Source organism: Pleurodeles waltl, chromosome 8, assembly GCF_031143425.1.
Source record: "Pleurodeles waltl isolate 20211129_DDA chromosome 8, aPleWal1.hap1.20221129, whole genome shotgun sequence".
Taxonomy (NCBI): Eukaryota; Metazoa; Chordata; class Amphibia; order Caudata; family Salamandridae; genus Pleurodeles; species Pleurodeles waltl.
Window position 1 is genome coordinate 1,419,797,962 of NC_090447.1, and position 17,519 is coordinate 1,419,815,480.

A 17,519-nucleotide genomic window follows, 5' to 3' on the forward strand; every position below is an offset into this window, starting at 1 on the left:
CGTCCGAGGATGGTCATGGCTAGCATGATCCTTACCCCTTCTTGGTCAGTGCTTTATTTATATAATAAAACACACACTGTGTTAGATGCACACATTTGATGCAATGCTATGTCTAGATATTAGAAGCTGGGGGGTGGGGGTGGACTAATTCTGGTCCAAAAGGTCCTCAAAACTATTGCATGACGTTAAGCTTGATGTTCTTAATACTTTCTTCAGGTGCATGGGAAACAGAGGCTCACTTTAATTACATGGTCTAGACTTTTGGCATATTGCAAAGTTATTGGAGGACTGCCAGAAGAAGGCTAGTCATTATGATGAGACCATCCCTAGATAACTATGTTGGGAAGTAAACCTGGACCAAACAAATCTAGAGCAGATTGTAAATTAATGGACCTAACTCCGGTTTGGGGTGAACATGAAGTGGTTAGGTCCTGGAGGTCGCCACCTGGCTGAGGGTGGTGGTTTGGAAGGCTGAAATAAGATGCTGGTTAGGAGCTGAAATTAACACACCTAAATGTGCACTCCGTCCTTCAAGTCACAAATGCTGCTCAGGTGTGGGATGTGCTGCTTCTGCAGTTGCCCAGAGAGGGATCAGCAACCTCCCTGAACGTAACACATCAGGACTGGATATATGAAGTTACCTTCTTGAATGGATGAATGAATGAGTAATTTATTGAGCGTGCATATACTAAAAGGCATCTTGGAGCTAGAGAATACTCTGGACCTATAAATTAGCCTTTTGGATTAGTGAATCTGAAAACAGCCAGGTTTTGAGTGATTTCCTAAATGGAATTATATTGGACTGAAGTTTAAGATGCAATAGGAGACTATTCCATGTTTTACAGGTTAATGAGTCAAATCTTCTACCACCACTATGAACCTTTTTGGATGAGGGAATCAGTGTTCAATGAAAATGCAGATGTAATGCTCTCTTAAGGGCGTAGCATCGGAATCTCTTCCTTAGATATTCCAGTCCAGCGACATGAAGAGCTTTATAAGCTATGCTATGCAGAGGGCTTTAAAATCTAGTTACTTTTTTACTAGTAGCCATTGAAGATCGGCTCTAGCTTGTGAGACTGAATGGAATTTGGGAATCTATAGGATGAGACTGCAAGCTACATTTTGTAAAAGGTGAAGTTTATTAATCATTGGTGAATGTTAACATAAAAAGCATTACATAATCAATTCTGGACATTACTAGGGCAACAACTACTGTTTTTTGAAGGTTAAAGTGATAAAGGGGAAGATTTTTGTTATCAAAAAGAACCCCCAAATCAGTTGGAATAAATCGGACTTGTTCCCCCTGACAGATGCCACAACCCCTTGCGAGCTTGACTACCCTATACTCTGGTACCCAGATTCTATCTCCTATTTAGAAATTGTAATACATAGACAGCGGGCTGAAGTAATCCGTCAGAACAACAGCCCTGCTATTGAGAGACTCACCACACAAATTGAGACCTGGATTAAGTTCCCACTCTTACTGGTGGGACATAAAGCCATAATTAAGATGGTTGTCCTCCCGCATTTTCTATACTATTTGCAAGCAAATGCCTCCTTGGCATGGTTACCCCCTGACGTTTTGCCTTTTGCTGATGCCAGTTATGTTTGAAAGTGTGCTGGGGACCCTGCTACCCAGGACCCAGCACCAGTGTTCCTTCCCTAAACTGTACCTTTGCTTCCACAAATGGCACAGCCCTGGCACCCAGATAAGTCCCTTGTAAATGTTACCAATGGCCCTGATGCCAGGGAAGGTCTCTAAGGGCTGCAGCGTGTCTTATGCCACCCTGGGGACCCCTCACTCAGCACAAGCACACTGCCTCACGGCTTGTGTGTGCTGGTGGGGAGAAAATGACTAAGCCAACATGGCACTCCCCTCAGAGTGCCATGGCAACCTCACACTGCCTGTGGCATAGGTAAGTCACCCCTCTAGCAGGCCTTACAGCCCTAAGGCAGGGTGCACTATACCACAGGTGAGGGCATATGTGCATGAGCACTATGCCCCTACAGTGTTTAAGCAAAACCTTAGACCTTGTAAGTGCAGGGTAGCCATAAAGAGTACATGGTCTGGGAGTTTGTCAAACATGAACTCCGCAGTTCCATAATGGCTACATTGAAATTTGGGAAGTTTGGTATCAAACCTCTCAGCACAATAAATGCACACTGATGCCAGTGTGGAATTTATTGTAAAAGTCTGACTCCTAGTGTTAGGCTGACCAGTTCCTGCCAGCTTGCCACAACCAGATGTGTTGCTGGACACATGGGGAAGAGTGCCTTTGTCACTCTGTGGCCAGAAACAAAGCCTGTACTGGGTGGAGGTGCTTCTCACCTCCCCCTGCAGGAACTGTTACACCTGGCGGTAAGCCTCAAAGGCTCGCCCCTTTTGTTACAGCACCCCAGGACATCCCAGCTAGTGGAGGTGCCCGCCCCTCCGGCCACTGCCCCCACCTTTGGCAGCAAGGCTGGACGAGATAATGAGAAAAACAAGGAGGAGTCACCCACCAGTCAGGACAGCCCCTGAGGTGTCCTGAGCTGAAGTGACCCTGCCTTTAGAAATCCTCCATCTTAAGTTTGGAGGATTCCCCCAATAGGATTAGGATGTGCCCCCCCCCCTCCCCATTGGCTACTGCCTTCCTGACCTAAACACACCCCTAAATCTAGTATTTAGGGGCGACCCAGACCCAGGAGATCAGATTCCTGCAACCTGAAACAAGAAGGACTGCTGACCTGAAAGCCCTGCAGACACGACAGAGACAACAACTGCTTAGGCCCCAGCCCTACCGGCCTGTCTCCTGACTCGAAGAAAACTGCAACAGCGACACATCCGACAGGGACTAGCGACCTCTGAAGCCTCAGAACCAAGAAACTCCTGTGAGCAGCGGCTCTGCTGAACAACAGAAACAACTTTTGCAACTTTTAAAGACCTCACTCTTCCCGCCAGAAGCGTGAGACTTCACCCTCTGCACCCGGCGCCCCCGGCTCGAGCTCCAGAGAACCAACACTACAGGGAGGACTCCCAGGCGACTGCGACCTCGTAAGTAGCCCGTGGCGACCCCCCTGGACCCTCACAGCGACGCATGCAGAGAGAATCCAGAGGCTCCCCCTGACCGCCCCTGCCTGTAACAAGGAACCCGACGCCTGGACTAAGCACTGCACCCGCAGCCCCCAGGACCAGAAGGAATCCAACCTCAGTGCATGAGTGACCCTCAGGCGACCCTCTGCCTAGCCCAGTCAGTGGCTGGCCTGAGAAGCCCCCCTGTGCCCTCCCTGCACCACTAGAGTGACCCCTGGTTCCCTCCATTGAATCCTATACAAAACCCAACGCCTGCTTTGCACACTGCACCTGGACACCCCTGTACCGCAGAGGGTGTGTTTTGTGTGCCTACTTGTGTCCCCCCAACAGTGCACTACAAAACCCCCCAGGTCTGCCCGGGTACATACCTGCTGGCAAATTGGAACCGGAGCACCCCTGTTCTTCATAGACGCCTATGTGTTTTGGACACCTCTTTGACCTCTGCCCCTGACCAGCCCGGAGATGCTGGTGTGGTAACTTTGGGGTTGCCTTGAACCCCCAACAGTGGGCTGCCTATGCCCAGGAACTTAGACTTGTAAGTGTCTGTCTTACCTGACAAACTAACCATTACTTACCTCCCCCAGGAACTATACATTTTTTCACTGTGTCCACTTTTAAAATAGCTTATTGCCATTTTTACTAAAACTGTGTATGCTATTGCTCTAATTCAAATTTCCTAACTTACCTGTGTGGAGTACCTTGCATTTTATGTATTTACTTCAAATCTTGAGCTTGTGGTTCTAAAAATAAATTAAGAAAATATATTTTTCTATATAAAAACTATCGGCCTGGAGTTAAGTCTTTGAGTGTGTGTGTTCCTCATTTATTGCCTGTGTGTGTGTGTGTACAACAAATGCTTAACGCTACCCTCTGATAAGCCAACTGCTCGACCACACTACCACAAAATAGAGCATTAGAATTATCTAATTTTGCCACTATCTTACCTCTAAGGGGAACCCTTGGACTCTGTGCACACTATCTCTTACTTTAAGATAGTATATACAGAGCCAACGTCCTACACCATTTTATTAACATCCCCATTGTTTTGACTTAACATTTCTTGACATCCTGCGTAGATTTCTGCTGCGATTGGTCTGCCAGGGGGTCGGTGCCGCAGAATTTGCTGGGAGACGCACACTCTTCCATATGAGCATGGCAGATTCAGGGTATCTGACCACCGGCTATACTGCTTGGTGGCAAAGTGCCACTTTGCTTATTATTGATACCACCGGGGCGCCAGGCTTCCTTAAACATGAGCACCATCAAACACACAACACTCCAATGTCGATGCTACTCCCCTGAAGCCTTTCGCAGGACCCCATAGATATTCAAACCCTCACTATAAATTGCTGAGCATGGTCATGACTCAAATGATACTTAAGTGTGGACCCCATAGCTCCCCTAATCCAGCCCTTTCAAACAACCCATAGCTCCCCCTCACCCGGGAACGCTTAGTGCGGAGGACATTAGAAACTCCTCATTTACACACATTTGGCGATCTCTTCATGAATCGCAAGACCACTATGCCACCTACACCCACTCCCCTTGGGAGACAAGCCACATGTCGACCACTTTAGTTTCCATTGTCTACAAAGCACCCTATGGGACACTATTCCTACATACCCTGAGGAACTAGCTGACTCCCCCTCTGCACCCGACACTAATTATCACTGCTGTGGACAATTCCCAACTAGTGTCCCGCTATATCATGTTAGTCTTTCTGTGACACCTAGGGGCCATGAGCAGGCAGGCATGGGACAGGACTTGGACATTTCTTTTCCATATCAGACAAGGCTTGGCAATACTGTTGTACGCAGACGAAACTGGTATTGTTAAACCACAGACATAAATTGCTCCACTATAAATGTCTCCATCCTCCATACACCACGCCCACAGCCCTGGCTCGCCTTGACCCCACCAGATTTTATCAATGCCTCATATGCACTGCCAACCTTGTTGACTTTTCACACCTAGCCTGGAACTGTCCAACAATACCGCACCTACTGGGAGGTGGTGTTAACTTTATTTTCATCCTTGCTCAAACACACAGTTGCTCCAGATCCTTTGGTGGCTCTTCTGGGATATGTTAAGCCTTTATCCCGTGGCCTTACACCTTGCCAAAGGACACATAGCCCTTTATCGGGGCAGCATTAGAGCTCCCACTATAGACACCTGGATCTGCAACCTAGTGTCCTATGACACAACTAGTGACCTATGTGCTTCTGTTCAATCTCCATCCTCTAGGCCTAAGGACGTTTGTCAACATCTTCATGCTTACCTTCTAACCTTAGAACCTGACACTACTGACGCCTCTGCCACCTGATTTGTTCATGCTTGACATGGATGCCCCCCTGATGTATTGTCTCTCCAGTGCTAGATTGTTTGCGGCCTTATCCGGTACTTGTTTTGTACAATGTGACATAGTTGTACACATTTGTCCTTCTATTATCTGGTGCAGCAATGTTTGCACTGTTTAGAAAGGCAATCAGTACATGTAAAAAAATAAAAATAAACACAGACATGTTAATTGGAGGTGGGGGTGGGAGGGGCGTTGTAACTCCCAAATTCTTATCATTTCTGACGAAGGGAGAGGGCCAAAATCCTGTGGGAACCAGGTAGGGGACCAAAAGGAGATGCAATTCTAAACAGAAGAACTGTTTTGCCAGAGTTAAGTTTAAGCCAGTTGTTTTTCACCCATCTGCCTATCTCGAGGATACCATTGTTAAAACATTTTGCTACCACAATGATGTCACTTGAGATTGAGACTACAATAGGAGTATAGGCCAGATAGGAAACTGTAGAAAAGTTAAAGGAGTGGATCACTTTTGCCAGCGGTGTAACATACATGTTGAATAGAGTAGGGCTTGATGAATCCCCTTGTGGAGCTCTGCAAGGAAGGGAGAAGGTCTTGGAAAGATAGACTTCTAAGGGAAACTGATTGTTCTCTGTCTGTATGGATAGACCTTAACAGAGCCAAGGCAGAGTTCCTAATTCTAATGATCTCCAGATTATCTAGTAGCACCTTATGATTAACAGTTCGAACGCAGCTGACAAGTCCAAAAGGATAAGCTGCAGTGATTCCATTGTCAGCTCTGACTGGTTTAAAAATTTCAGAAACAGTTGTCAATTCAGTTGCAGAGGCAGTAACGGTAGAAAGTAGCCAATAGAATCCTGTGATACACTGACTAAATCTCTAGTACTAATGTTAAATCCTGTTCAATTTGGTATTATCTGTGCGGGTAACAACCCAGATTATGGGCCTGATTACGACCTTGGCGGATGGGATACTCTGTCACAAAGTTCCATGGCATATAAAGGAACGTGTAATACTGCAGACAGGATGTACATCACGTTTGTGACAGTATCCCATCCACCAAGGTCGCAGTCAGGCCCTGTGTTCTTATTTTGTGCAGGCTTAATGGGCAACACATTCAGGTATGACTTCGGTACTTACAATGTCTAAGGCCCAACTCGATCACCAAAAAACATACATGAACAATTCTTCAGTATTTGTGGTGGTCACTGTTCATTGCTTTTGTTTCTCAGTGCCTGGGAGTGAAGCTTTAAAAGTTTGTGGTCAAAACAACTTGGGCTGCACAGCTATAATGTTGACTTGATGAGTTGTCCCTTTACCAGTAAGAGTCTCTTCCAGCCTATCAATGTTATCCCTTACTAAATTAGTGAAGACATGAGGCTGAATGTTGGCTGGAAGAACAGTTTGCTCATGAGTATGAAATCCCATGACCACGTCTGTTTAGAGTGCGAATGATTTCAACATTCCCTATCAGCATTTTTACAGTGTATTGGAGCAATAATTGCTTGGGGGGTTGGCAGAGTGAGGGGGGGGGAGGCACAGTCAGCTGGCCATTTGTGACTGCATATATAATGTCCTGACTAAATGACTGCATAAGTAAGGCGAACCTTTTGGGATGGCTTTGTGTTTTCTGGATCTCCAGTCAGAAGTATTAATCAGAACCGTTTAAGGTAATCGGGTACTGTACATGAATCTTTATCAATGTCTGATGGATGATATGGCCGTGGTGTTGATGTCAAGTTTGTTTTAATCATTGTTCTTATGTGCGATGCTTGATCAACGATCTTGTTCATGTCTTTTGCCTTAACCTTTAAAACTGATAATTCCCTTTTCAGATTCTAATCTTCTCTTACAGCGGCCTGTAGCATGACATTATCAGGTTGGGCTAATCACTTTTCTTGGTTGTCTGGGAATATGTGGAGGCTGTCACTGAACTGAGTCCAATTTTTTTCTAATATGCTTCATGGTTGATTGATCGATCTGTGTATTCGTCTGCGTGACAGGGTTTCAAGCCTTTCAGTGAGTTGTCACACGGATTACCTCTTTGTTAGGAATAATCACAGTTCTAATGTATTGAGATATTTCATCATATGCTTCATCTCTCACATTTTTGTAGTGATCATCGGTTTGAATGCTAGATGTATGATCTTCCTCCTTTGCTTTAATCCTTGTATTGTTCGTACAGCAAGATGCATGATGATGGGCTTCTGCAGCCACTTTGTCCCTACAACAAACTGCTAAGATCTTTGAATCACAGTTAATGATTGCACACTCTCAAAGCCTTTTGTCAACGTTAAGCTTCGTGGCCTTGATTAATTTCTCACACGTTGATGTTCCCTTGTAGCATTTTATCATTCCACAAAATATACATTCTTCAGCAGACACATTTGACTTTAAGAGTGTTCTCCTATTTAAGCTTTTACTTGTGCACTCACTTGTTCAAGCATCACCACTGACACTTGCTTCAGCTTTTCGCTTTATAGTCTGTAAAACTCTCTTCATAGTAAACAGGATTCTGCAATGTCCATCAGTGGAATGTGATTCATTACTTGAGCTGACTCTAACAAAGTTTTTCATGGTGAGTAGTCCTGTGGGCTTGTCAGTGTATCTCCATATGGACATATAACTATAAATGAAATCCACACTGAGGATCAGAGGGACAGATTGTGCTTGTTTCAGTTTTCATCATGAGGTTGCACAGTCATTCACCACCAGTTCTGGACAAATTAATTAAACAATGTATTGATTTTACTTGGTGTACTTAACATAATCAAAATTACTATTATAATTATCCATTTATATAATCACATTTACTGTAGTTGTTCAGTAATAAAATTCAAAATAAATAAATTGATGAAAAAAATGCAATTTGCATCAAGTTATCCACAAGGGAGTGGAGTGGTAACTCACAAAAGTCAATAAAGTTATGACTCGCTATCATATATTCCCCATACCTTGCCAATAAATCATATTAAAACCCATCCCCCAAGTGATATCGATAACATGGTTGGCTCAAGGCCTATAAGGTGTCACGTTTGTGACGGAGTAGCCCCATTCTTCAAACTCTAAATCAGGCTCCTGGTTCTAGGGAGGGGTGATCAATCCTAGGATGGCTTAGGTTAATTTTAGTATGATTTAAACTATCTACATGAAAGTGGAATCATACAGTCCAGATACCATGGGTGTGCTCTCTGAAAAGGGGGGTAGTGATGAATTAGGCTTGAGAACAGCTACAACAGGAATCTGATGGAGACTTCTAGTTGCAGTTTCGTTCCCCTAGAATTTCCCCCAGGCATCATTCTGGATCCGGAGATTTTTCTCGAGCAGGACCCCTGTGCGCTGTCACGTGGCGTTGGTCAGTTCTGTATCTGTCGGTGTCCTGCTCACTGGGTATGAAATTGCGGGTCCTATATAGGCACTACCCCAGCGCACTGACATCAGTTCTTTTCTTTCTGCGTCAGCCTAATTGCAGATCCGAAGAAGAGCTACCCCTGCAGTCACTTTTTGACTGGACTTTTTTTTTACTTTTGTCAAAGACTTTTTGACATTCTGATGCATTAAGATGTAATCATGGAAGACTATATTCAAGCCATGCGACTCCTGACACTGGATGTTGTCAGTGACGGATCCACACCTTGTGTGTTTTTGGTGTTTGGAGCTCGACCACGACCCAAAGTAATGCCCAGAGTGCCGGGCCATGAACCCGAGACCTTTGAGGGCGCAGTCCCTAAAGCGACTTGCGGACTAGTGCTGGGCTCCGTGTCACTCCTAGTCTGTCAAGAAGAAGGTCCTGAGATCGCTCGCGGAGCCCACACTGTTCGTCGTCCCACTCTAAGTCCTCGGAATGTTCTTCGACTTCAACCTGTTGGTTGGATGACCCGATGCGGGAAAAGGAGGGTCCCCCATCCTCAGAGCGTACTTCTGGATCAGCTCCGCACATCCCCAAGCCAGAGCCACTCCTGCCCAATTGCAAAACATTCATGTGGCCATGCGCCTCATTTTTGGCCAGTCAGATCCTGCCGGGTTCCTTCGGGGCCTATGGGGTCAACAGTGGCCCCATCAGGTTCCACGCCAGTGGCTTCAGCCTCTGCTCCATGGGGCACTCAGGTAGCCGTTCCCGTATCTGGACTGGCGTTGGTCATGCCACCATGACTTTTCTCAATGATGGTTCAGGTGTCGACGGTCCCGCCGCCGCCGCCCAGGATCGCAGTTGGCATCGATCCCATACTCATTCCCGACTCCAGCATGGAGCCAGAACGGCGTTGCTCGACGCCGATTCTGACTTTGATGGGGACCTTGCTCCCTAGGTCGGTTCCTGACCTTTATTATTCTGGATAAAGGCACGCTGAGAGTATGGAGGGGTTGCTGGACCCTTTAGAATACACGCTTGCTAACTCCATGGACTGGGCTCAGGACCTGGGTGAAGGCAGTGGTCTGGACACTTCGCCTTATGCTGGCATGCTTTCTCCCCCTACCGTGGCTATGGTGGCAGGGATCATCTTATTCCATGGTGGATAAGGAGAGCGGCTGAGGTCCTGGGTCTCGAGCTGCCTTCGGTGGCCATCAGTACTAACCTCCTGACTGAGGTGCTTCAGCCTGGTGCTTCTTCGTCAGAACGCCTTTTGCCCTTTCATGAAGCCCTCGCCAATGTCCTGCTGTAGACTTGGTCTAAACCCAGCACCGGCGTTCCTGTCAGTAGGACAATCGCCCACTGCCATAGACCAGCACCTAATGGCCCAGTGTTCCTGATGCAACACCCCTTCCCTGATAGCTTGGTTATCCAGGCCTCTACATCCCCAGGAGCATTCCCTTCCGCACCTCCAGATAGGGAATCCAAAAGACTGGATCAGCTTGGAAAGAAGCTGTCTTCTTCTTCCTGAATAGCTTTGCGGTCTGTAAACATTGCATGCCTTTTGGGCTGTTACTCCCATACTTTATGGGACACAATTACACAAGTGCTGCCAAGGGCCATATAGGAGGCCTGAGCCATACTCTCCCAAGCTGTTGCTGATGGGAGAGATGCAGCAAAGTTCACAACATGATGTGGACTGGATACAGCCAACTCAATAGGTAAACCAGTTGCTTCAAGAGTGGCCTTGAGAACACGCTTGGTTGAGGACGTCACTCCTCGGATGGTGCGGCCCATGGGAGAGGTGGAGGTCAGAGGAGTCTGGTCTCCGGGGAAGCCCGTGCTCCATATCAATCTTTTGGAGCTCCGGGTGATCAGGCTAGCATTGAAAGCATTCCTTCACTCTCTCAAAGGGAATTTTACGCAGATGATCATAGACAACACCACCGCCATGTGGGACTGCAACAAGCAGGACACGGTGGGATCATGGACTCTTTGTCAGGAGGCTCTGCGCCTCTGGAAGTGACTGGAACATCAGGGCATATCCCTGGTGGTTCAACATCGGCTGGGCTCTCTGAACGCCAGAGCGGATTAATTCGGCCGTCAGTGCTTGGTCGATCGTGAATGGCATCTTCATCCAGAGGTGACGCTCGGTCTCATTTACCAGTTAGATCTGTTCACCTTTGTAGAGAACGCGCTTTGAGTATTGATGTTTTCAAGATGGCACTCGCTTGGGGACACTTCATCTCAAGTGGGACTCAAGCCTCCTTTCTGCCTTTCCATTAATACCAGTTCGAACCAGAATTCTCAAGAAGATCAAGAACGACCAGTAATTCTTGTGGCTCCGGACTGGGCACGAAGAGTGTGGTATCCTGATCTCTTGAACATGGCCAGCGATCCTCCGATCAGATTGCCCCATCTTTGGTCATAGCAGCAGGGCACGGTTCTCCACTTAAACCTGTCCAGTCTCTGCCTTCTGGCATGGAGATTGAACGGTGGCAATTGACAGCTTTTGACTTTCCATCTGAAGTCTGTAATCTTATCTTTGCAGCCAGGCGTACCTCCACCAAAACGGTATACGCCTGTTGTTGGAGCAAATTTGTGGCATGGTGCCAAAACAAGTCTGAACCCCCACCTCCCTTCCTTTCTGCTTCTCTATCAGAGGTTCTTGTTTGTTCTTTCTCTAGCCCAGCAGGCCTCTGCTTTTGGCACCCGAAAAGGTCACTTGTCTGCTATCTCTGCTGAGATTACCTGACCAACCCTCCTTGTTTAAATCTCTTATTGTTGGTAGATCCCTGATGGATCTTACCCATTTGTTTTCTCCTTCTCCATTCATAATGTTCCAAAGGGATTTGAACTTAGTTCTTACTTATGTGTGCTCCTTTTGAGCCACTTCACAACTCCTCACTTTGCCTGCTTACTCTGAAAAAAGTCTTCCTTGTAGCCATCACCTCTGCTTGCAGAGTGAGTGAGCTGCAGGCTCCTTCCTCAAGCCACCTTTCATCTCCATCCATCCATCCAGACAAGGTGGTGCTTCATACCAGGGCTTCCTTTCTACCAAAGGTAGTCACGCCCTTTCATGTAGGCCATTCCATTATTTTGTCTACTTTTTACGCACCCCCACATCCTTCTAAGGAAGAGGAGAGACTCCACCATCTGCACCCAAAAAACGCATTGGCCTTCTATCTTGATTGTACCAGAGTTCCGGGTGGATGATCAACAATTTGTGAATTATGTGGATGTGAAGAAAGGTTGGACTGTGCAGAAGAGAACCATCTCAAGATTGGTTGTTCTCTGCATTAAAATGTGCTAAGCATTAGCTAAAAGCAACCTCTGGAGGGCTTACGTGCTCACTCTACTAGAGCAACAGCTGCAACCACTGCGTTAGCACGTGGAGTTCCAGTTCTAGACATCTTCCAGGCAGCCAAGTGGGCATCCTTGAACACGTTTACCAAGCACTACTGCCTGGACAGTCAGGTTCGAAGGGACAGGTACTTTGCCCATTCAGTCCTCGAGGATATCCTAGTATGATCTTGGTTCGCAGACCCTTCTCCTGGGATGGTATTTCTTGGGTATCTATTCCAAGGTAAGGAATATGCAACTTGGAAGTCTCTGTCAGATTAATAAGTTACTTACCTTTGGTAACAGATTATCTGGTAGAGACATATTCTAGTTACAGATTTCTTACCTAACCACCCACCCACTCATCCTTCCCACTCTGCGAAATGTTTTCTAGGGACGGAGACTTGGGGCCCTAGTTCTGGCACACCAGGGTCAGTGTTCTTCATGTCTCAGCAATTCTGGCGTGGAAAGTCGTGAAAAGAAACTGACATCAACATGCTGGGGTGGTTCCTGTATACGACCCACAACGTTATATATGACTACCACAATGCTAATTAAAGATGCAGAGTCGACCAACGCCACCTAAGGGCATGCAGGGGTACTGCTTGAATAAAACTTTCGGATCCAGACTGACACCTGGGAGAAATTCTAAGGTAAGGAATCTGCAACTAGTATATGTCTCTACTAGATAATTAGTTACCAAAGGTAAGTAACTTGTTCTTCAGTACCCATGCGCTAGGTGCCAGGGGTACTGTTTAGAAGGGTGTTACAGGAGGGCTGACGGGCATGGTCACTTGGGGATCAAGTGACCAAATGTTTTGTTTTAGGGCAGGAACAGTGGCACTGGGGACCTGGTTGGCAGGAACCCAGTGCACTTCAAAGTTGCATTTAAAGAACAGGCAAAAAGTGTGGGGGTGGAGGGTACTGCAACCAGAACCCAGCTCCCTACATGTACCGTCCTATACCTTGGCTGCTACAGGCTCCTCGTAGGCAAGAGGCCACACTCCACTCAGGACCTCCAGATTTCTACATATTTATTCTTAAGATGTTGCCACATGGTCATCTTCTGTGTTGATGGCTGCCTCCTGTTTTATGGAGGATACCTAGTTGTTTGCGCATGTTCTTTGAACTTCTCTCTTGTGTTGGGACGAGTTCGTAAGGGGATTGGTTTCTCCCTTCAGACACACTCTTCTTGGTTGGCTCCTTTCCCTCTATTTTTCAGGGTGTCATAATATTTCTACCTCTCTGGGTTTAGTTTAATATTTCTGCGTTATTATTAAGATTCCTTAATTCATAAGGCTATGTTTCCTTTTGCTGTGACCTCCCTCCGTTCGGAAGATGCCCATATACATTGGTATAATGTAGGCAGTAGACATGCTTTGTCTTTTACCTTCTGGTGATTTTAATGTCTCCTGTTTCCTGTAGGAACGTTACTTCCTATTTTGTGTAATTGCTGCTTTTTTTATAGGTTGAGTTGTTTTCAGTTTGCAGACGTCCACTTTATGGGGTTTCATCCGTAGAGAACTATGGGCCTGATTACAACTTTGGAGGAGGTGTTAATCCGTCCCAAAAGTGACGGTAAAGTGACAGATATACCACCAGCCGTATTACAAGTCCATTATATCCTATGGAACTCGTGGTATATCCGTCGCATTTGGGACGGATTAACACCTCCTCCAAAGTTATAATCAGGCCCTATGTATTTTACCTTTTGGTCTGTACTTAAGCCAGCTTTCACACCTGCTGTCTTTTAAGCTTTTGTTATCAGCGACCTGATGAGGACGTCTCAGTCTGCAGGCATTTTTTTAAATGCTTCAATGGCCTTTATTTTACTGGGGTGTAGGTGATTTTCTCCACACTTTCCTTTCTTTTGTATTAGTACTATCTTGCTGATTACTCTGCTCGTTTCTCATACATTTATATGACATAATTGTAGTGACGACTTCTGTCTTGGCTGCTTTCTATCTCTTTATCTCTCTATCTCTGTCTCTCTATCTGTCTCTGTGTCTGTCTATCTCTGTCTATCTATCTGTCTATCGCTATGTCTATCTCTATCTAGCTATCTCTCCATATACCTATTTCTTTTGTCATTACATTGACAATTATTTTTCTTTTACTCCTATGTGTGTTCTACTTTCTAGTTGGGTCCCACAGGCGTTAATATGGTCTCTGGCACTTTTTTTTCTTGGGACAACTGTTGTTCTATACCAATGGTTGCTGTTGTGGTCTTTGGCATATTTCTATTACAACATTGTTCATGCTTGGTCTTCATAAATGGGTTCTTGGTTCCCCCTCCTCATCTGTGCTTTTACAGAGCAGCTTCGGCTAACATCATGGCTTTTTATGGTGAGGAGCTATAGCTCAGTGGCATTGCCACTGGGCCCTCATGTACTGGCCGAACATGGGATCAATCCCACCTTGGGAGAAGGTGGTTTTTATGTTCATATTGTCTGTTTTCTAACACATTTTGTCCTGTTGCCATGATAACATTATTCCCATGCTTTTCAATACCTTTGTGACTTTACTTGCCTGTGGTACTTTCCACATTTCCTATAGTGTGGAGTATATTCTTACTCAACTTAGTTCCTCAGAGTATCCACTCACTTTCTAGACCAAATTGTTCCAATGTCTAGTCAGTGACTTATCTCTGTATCCTTCGCTTTTGCATTAAAATTCTGCTACGCATTAGCCAAGAATCAGCTTCCTGTGGGCTTGCGTGCTCAATCTACCAGAGATAAATCTGGGACCACTGCATTAGAATGTGGAATTCAGGTCATGGATTTATACCTGACATTAACATGGGTTTCCTTGCACACGTTTACCTAACATTACTGTCTGAACAGTCAGGTCGGTTGTGACAGGCATTTTGCCCATTTGGCCCTGCAGGACTTCTTGTATGAAATTGGTCCGCAGACCCTCCTCCGTGGATGATATTGCTTTGGTATTTAATTCTAAGTTAAAGAATCTGCGGCTAGATGTCTCTATCCGATGAACAAGTTACCTTTGGTAACGCCTTAGCTAATAGAGACAGGATCTAGCTGCAGATTCGTTAACAACCCAACCATCCTCCCCGTTCTACGGTCTGATTTCTAAGGACACAGACTCCCCCTCCAAGAGAACCTCTGCAAACTGACTTCTCTTTTAACCTCTGAGATCCCTTTCTTGGCGTTAAGGTGCCTTCATTAGGAGTTTATAATTGATTAACTCCGAGATTATTCTTTTTTGGCACACTGTTTTCATAGGCAGTTTCTATAAGTGGCTTCACTTTTTGCAGCGGAAAACGCTCACATAAGAAACTGACGTCAGTGTTTCGAAGTGAGGATTATATGGACTCTGTCGACATCCTATCCGGTGGACAACATCGCTAAAGTCACACAACCCCTTCTACCGACGTGCAGAGGTACTGCTGGAAAAAGTTTCCAGATCCAGTCTAGTGCCTGGGGGAGACTTTGAAGGTGAGGAATCTGTGGCTAGGTTCTGTCTCTGCCTGATTAGTCTTCACTGAAGGTGAGTAACTTGTTCAGTTTTGCAGTTTATATCCTTATGATTGGGGCCATCAGCAGTAAAAGTGTCACTAGTTAAAGTTAAGGAAATTGTTACTGCCTGAAATGTGTCATTAATAAATGCATTTGTTATGTAATTGGAAAATTGCAAAGTTAGAAGAGTAGTAAAAAAAAGAAAACTGTCCATCAGTGTTAACATCCCTCTAAGTGAAAATGTATGTAAGCAAACTATTATTTTTTATTTTCAAAGCCCTGAAAATCACATTCTATATGGCAACCGAGCCCTTTGCTATCTGCAAATTGCTGAATACACGTAAGTGTTTGACCTGAAACTGTATAAATACTTCTCATGAGAGCAACTGTTTTGCAATGATTTACAATGTAACACTATCTTGCATAAATAGTTTAAATCACAAAATGAGCATAGTACCCTATATAATTAACTCTGGTATGATTGCTTAACAAATAACGTACTGATGGGATTGTCAAAAAACTAGAATTTTGTCAATGGCTTGCTACCTCTTTCGTTGTTGTAAAAAAAAACGACAAACGTTTACAAGTTGTTTTTCTTCGAAGAAGTCTTTTCGAGGCACGAGATCGAGGGACTCCTCCCCTTTCGGCTCCTTTGCGCATGGGCGTCGACTCCATCTTAGATTATTTTCTTTCCGCCATCGGGTTCGGACGTGTCCCTCTTCGCTCCGTGTTTCGGTTCGGAAAGTTAGTTAAATATCGGAAAATTTGACGGTATTGTTTGCGTTCGGTATCGGGTTAGTTAACGCAGATCGACACCGAATCAAGAAAAGCTCCAGTGGCCCTTCGGGGCTTCGATTCCCCGGCGGGGCCTGATCGGCCCGACCGCGTGTGTCTTCAAGGCTAATGGAACGGACCCCATTCCGCTTCTGCCCCGAATGCCACAACAAGTATCCTTACACAGATCAACATCTGGTCTGTAATTTGTGTTTGTCCCCCGAACACAAAGAGGATACCTGCGAGGCCTGTCAGGCGTTTCGATTGAAGAAAACACTACGGGACCGGAGAGCACGAAGGCTTCAAATGGCGTCGGCGCCGTCAGGACACCACGACATCGAGGAAGAAGAGACTTTCTCCATTGCTGACTCGGACGAGCACGAAACAAAGCAGACGCCGAAAACCGTGAGTAAAACAGCCCTGGCCAAAACTCATGCAAAAATCATGAAGGCCCAGGGGACGCCACCGCCGGCAGGCCATGGCTTAACCCGTAAATTTGGTGACCGTCCATCGGCACCGAAAAAGGGCACACGTGTCGAAGTCATCCGACTCCGGTCGAGATACTGGCACAGAACATACTCTACACCGGGACCCTGGTTCCGAGCAATCTCGACATCGAGATACCGGCACCGAGATGAGTCGGCACCGAGAGATCGGAACACCGAAACCAAAAAAAGTGGCTTCAGAGCCGAAAAAGACTGTTAAAAAAGTATTGGTACCGAAACATCCTGCTTCGGAGCCGAAAACAAGCTCCTACACCGAGGAACAAGGCCTTTCAGCACAACCGCAAGGCCATAAATTTGGACAAGAGCTAGAAGCAGGGGAGCCAGATTATACACAAAGAAGGCTCCATATTCTAAAGGATACAGGGAAAATAAGAACTCTCCCTCCTATAAGGATGAAAAGGAAACTTGCTTTCCAAGACAAAGACAAACAACCACAGGCAAAGGTGGCAAAACAAGTAACTCCGCCACCATTACCACGCCACTCACCGCAACCATCACCAATTGCTACCCCACCTATGATGCAGTCTCCAACGCACACAGGGATGAGCCAGGATGACCCAGATGCATGGGATCTTTATGATGCGCCTGTATCAGATAATAGTCCCGACTGCTACCCAGCAAGACCATCACCACCTGAAGACAGTACTGCTTACACGCAGGTTGTGTCCAGAGCAGCTGCGTTTCA

At 45.9% G+C, this 17,519-nt stretch overlaps 1 protein-coding gene across 1 annotated transcript in view; it reads left to right on the forward strand.

The window, feature by feature from the left end:
• The window catches only part of LOC138248710 (E3 ubiquitin-protein ligase TTC3-like), a 1,210,547-nt gene that overhangs the window by 272,702 nt on the left and 920,326 nt on the right, over positions 1–17,519 (forward strand). Inside the window, exon 10 of the mRNA XM_069202542.1 lies at positions 15,832–15,894. Within this exon, the coding sequence (XP_069058643.1) occupies positions 15,832–15,894 (63 nt within the window). The remainder of the gene's footprint in view (positions 1–15,831; positions 15,895–17,519) is intronic.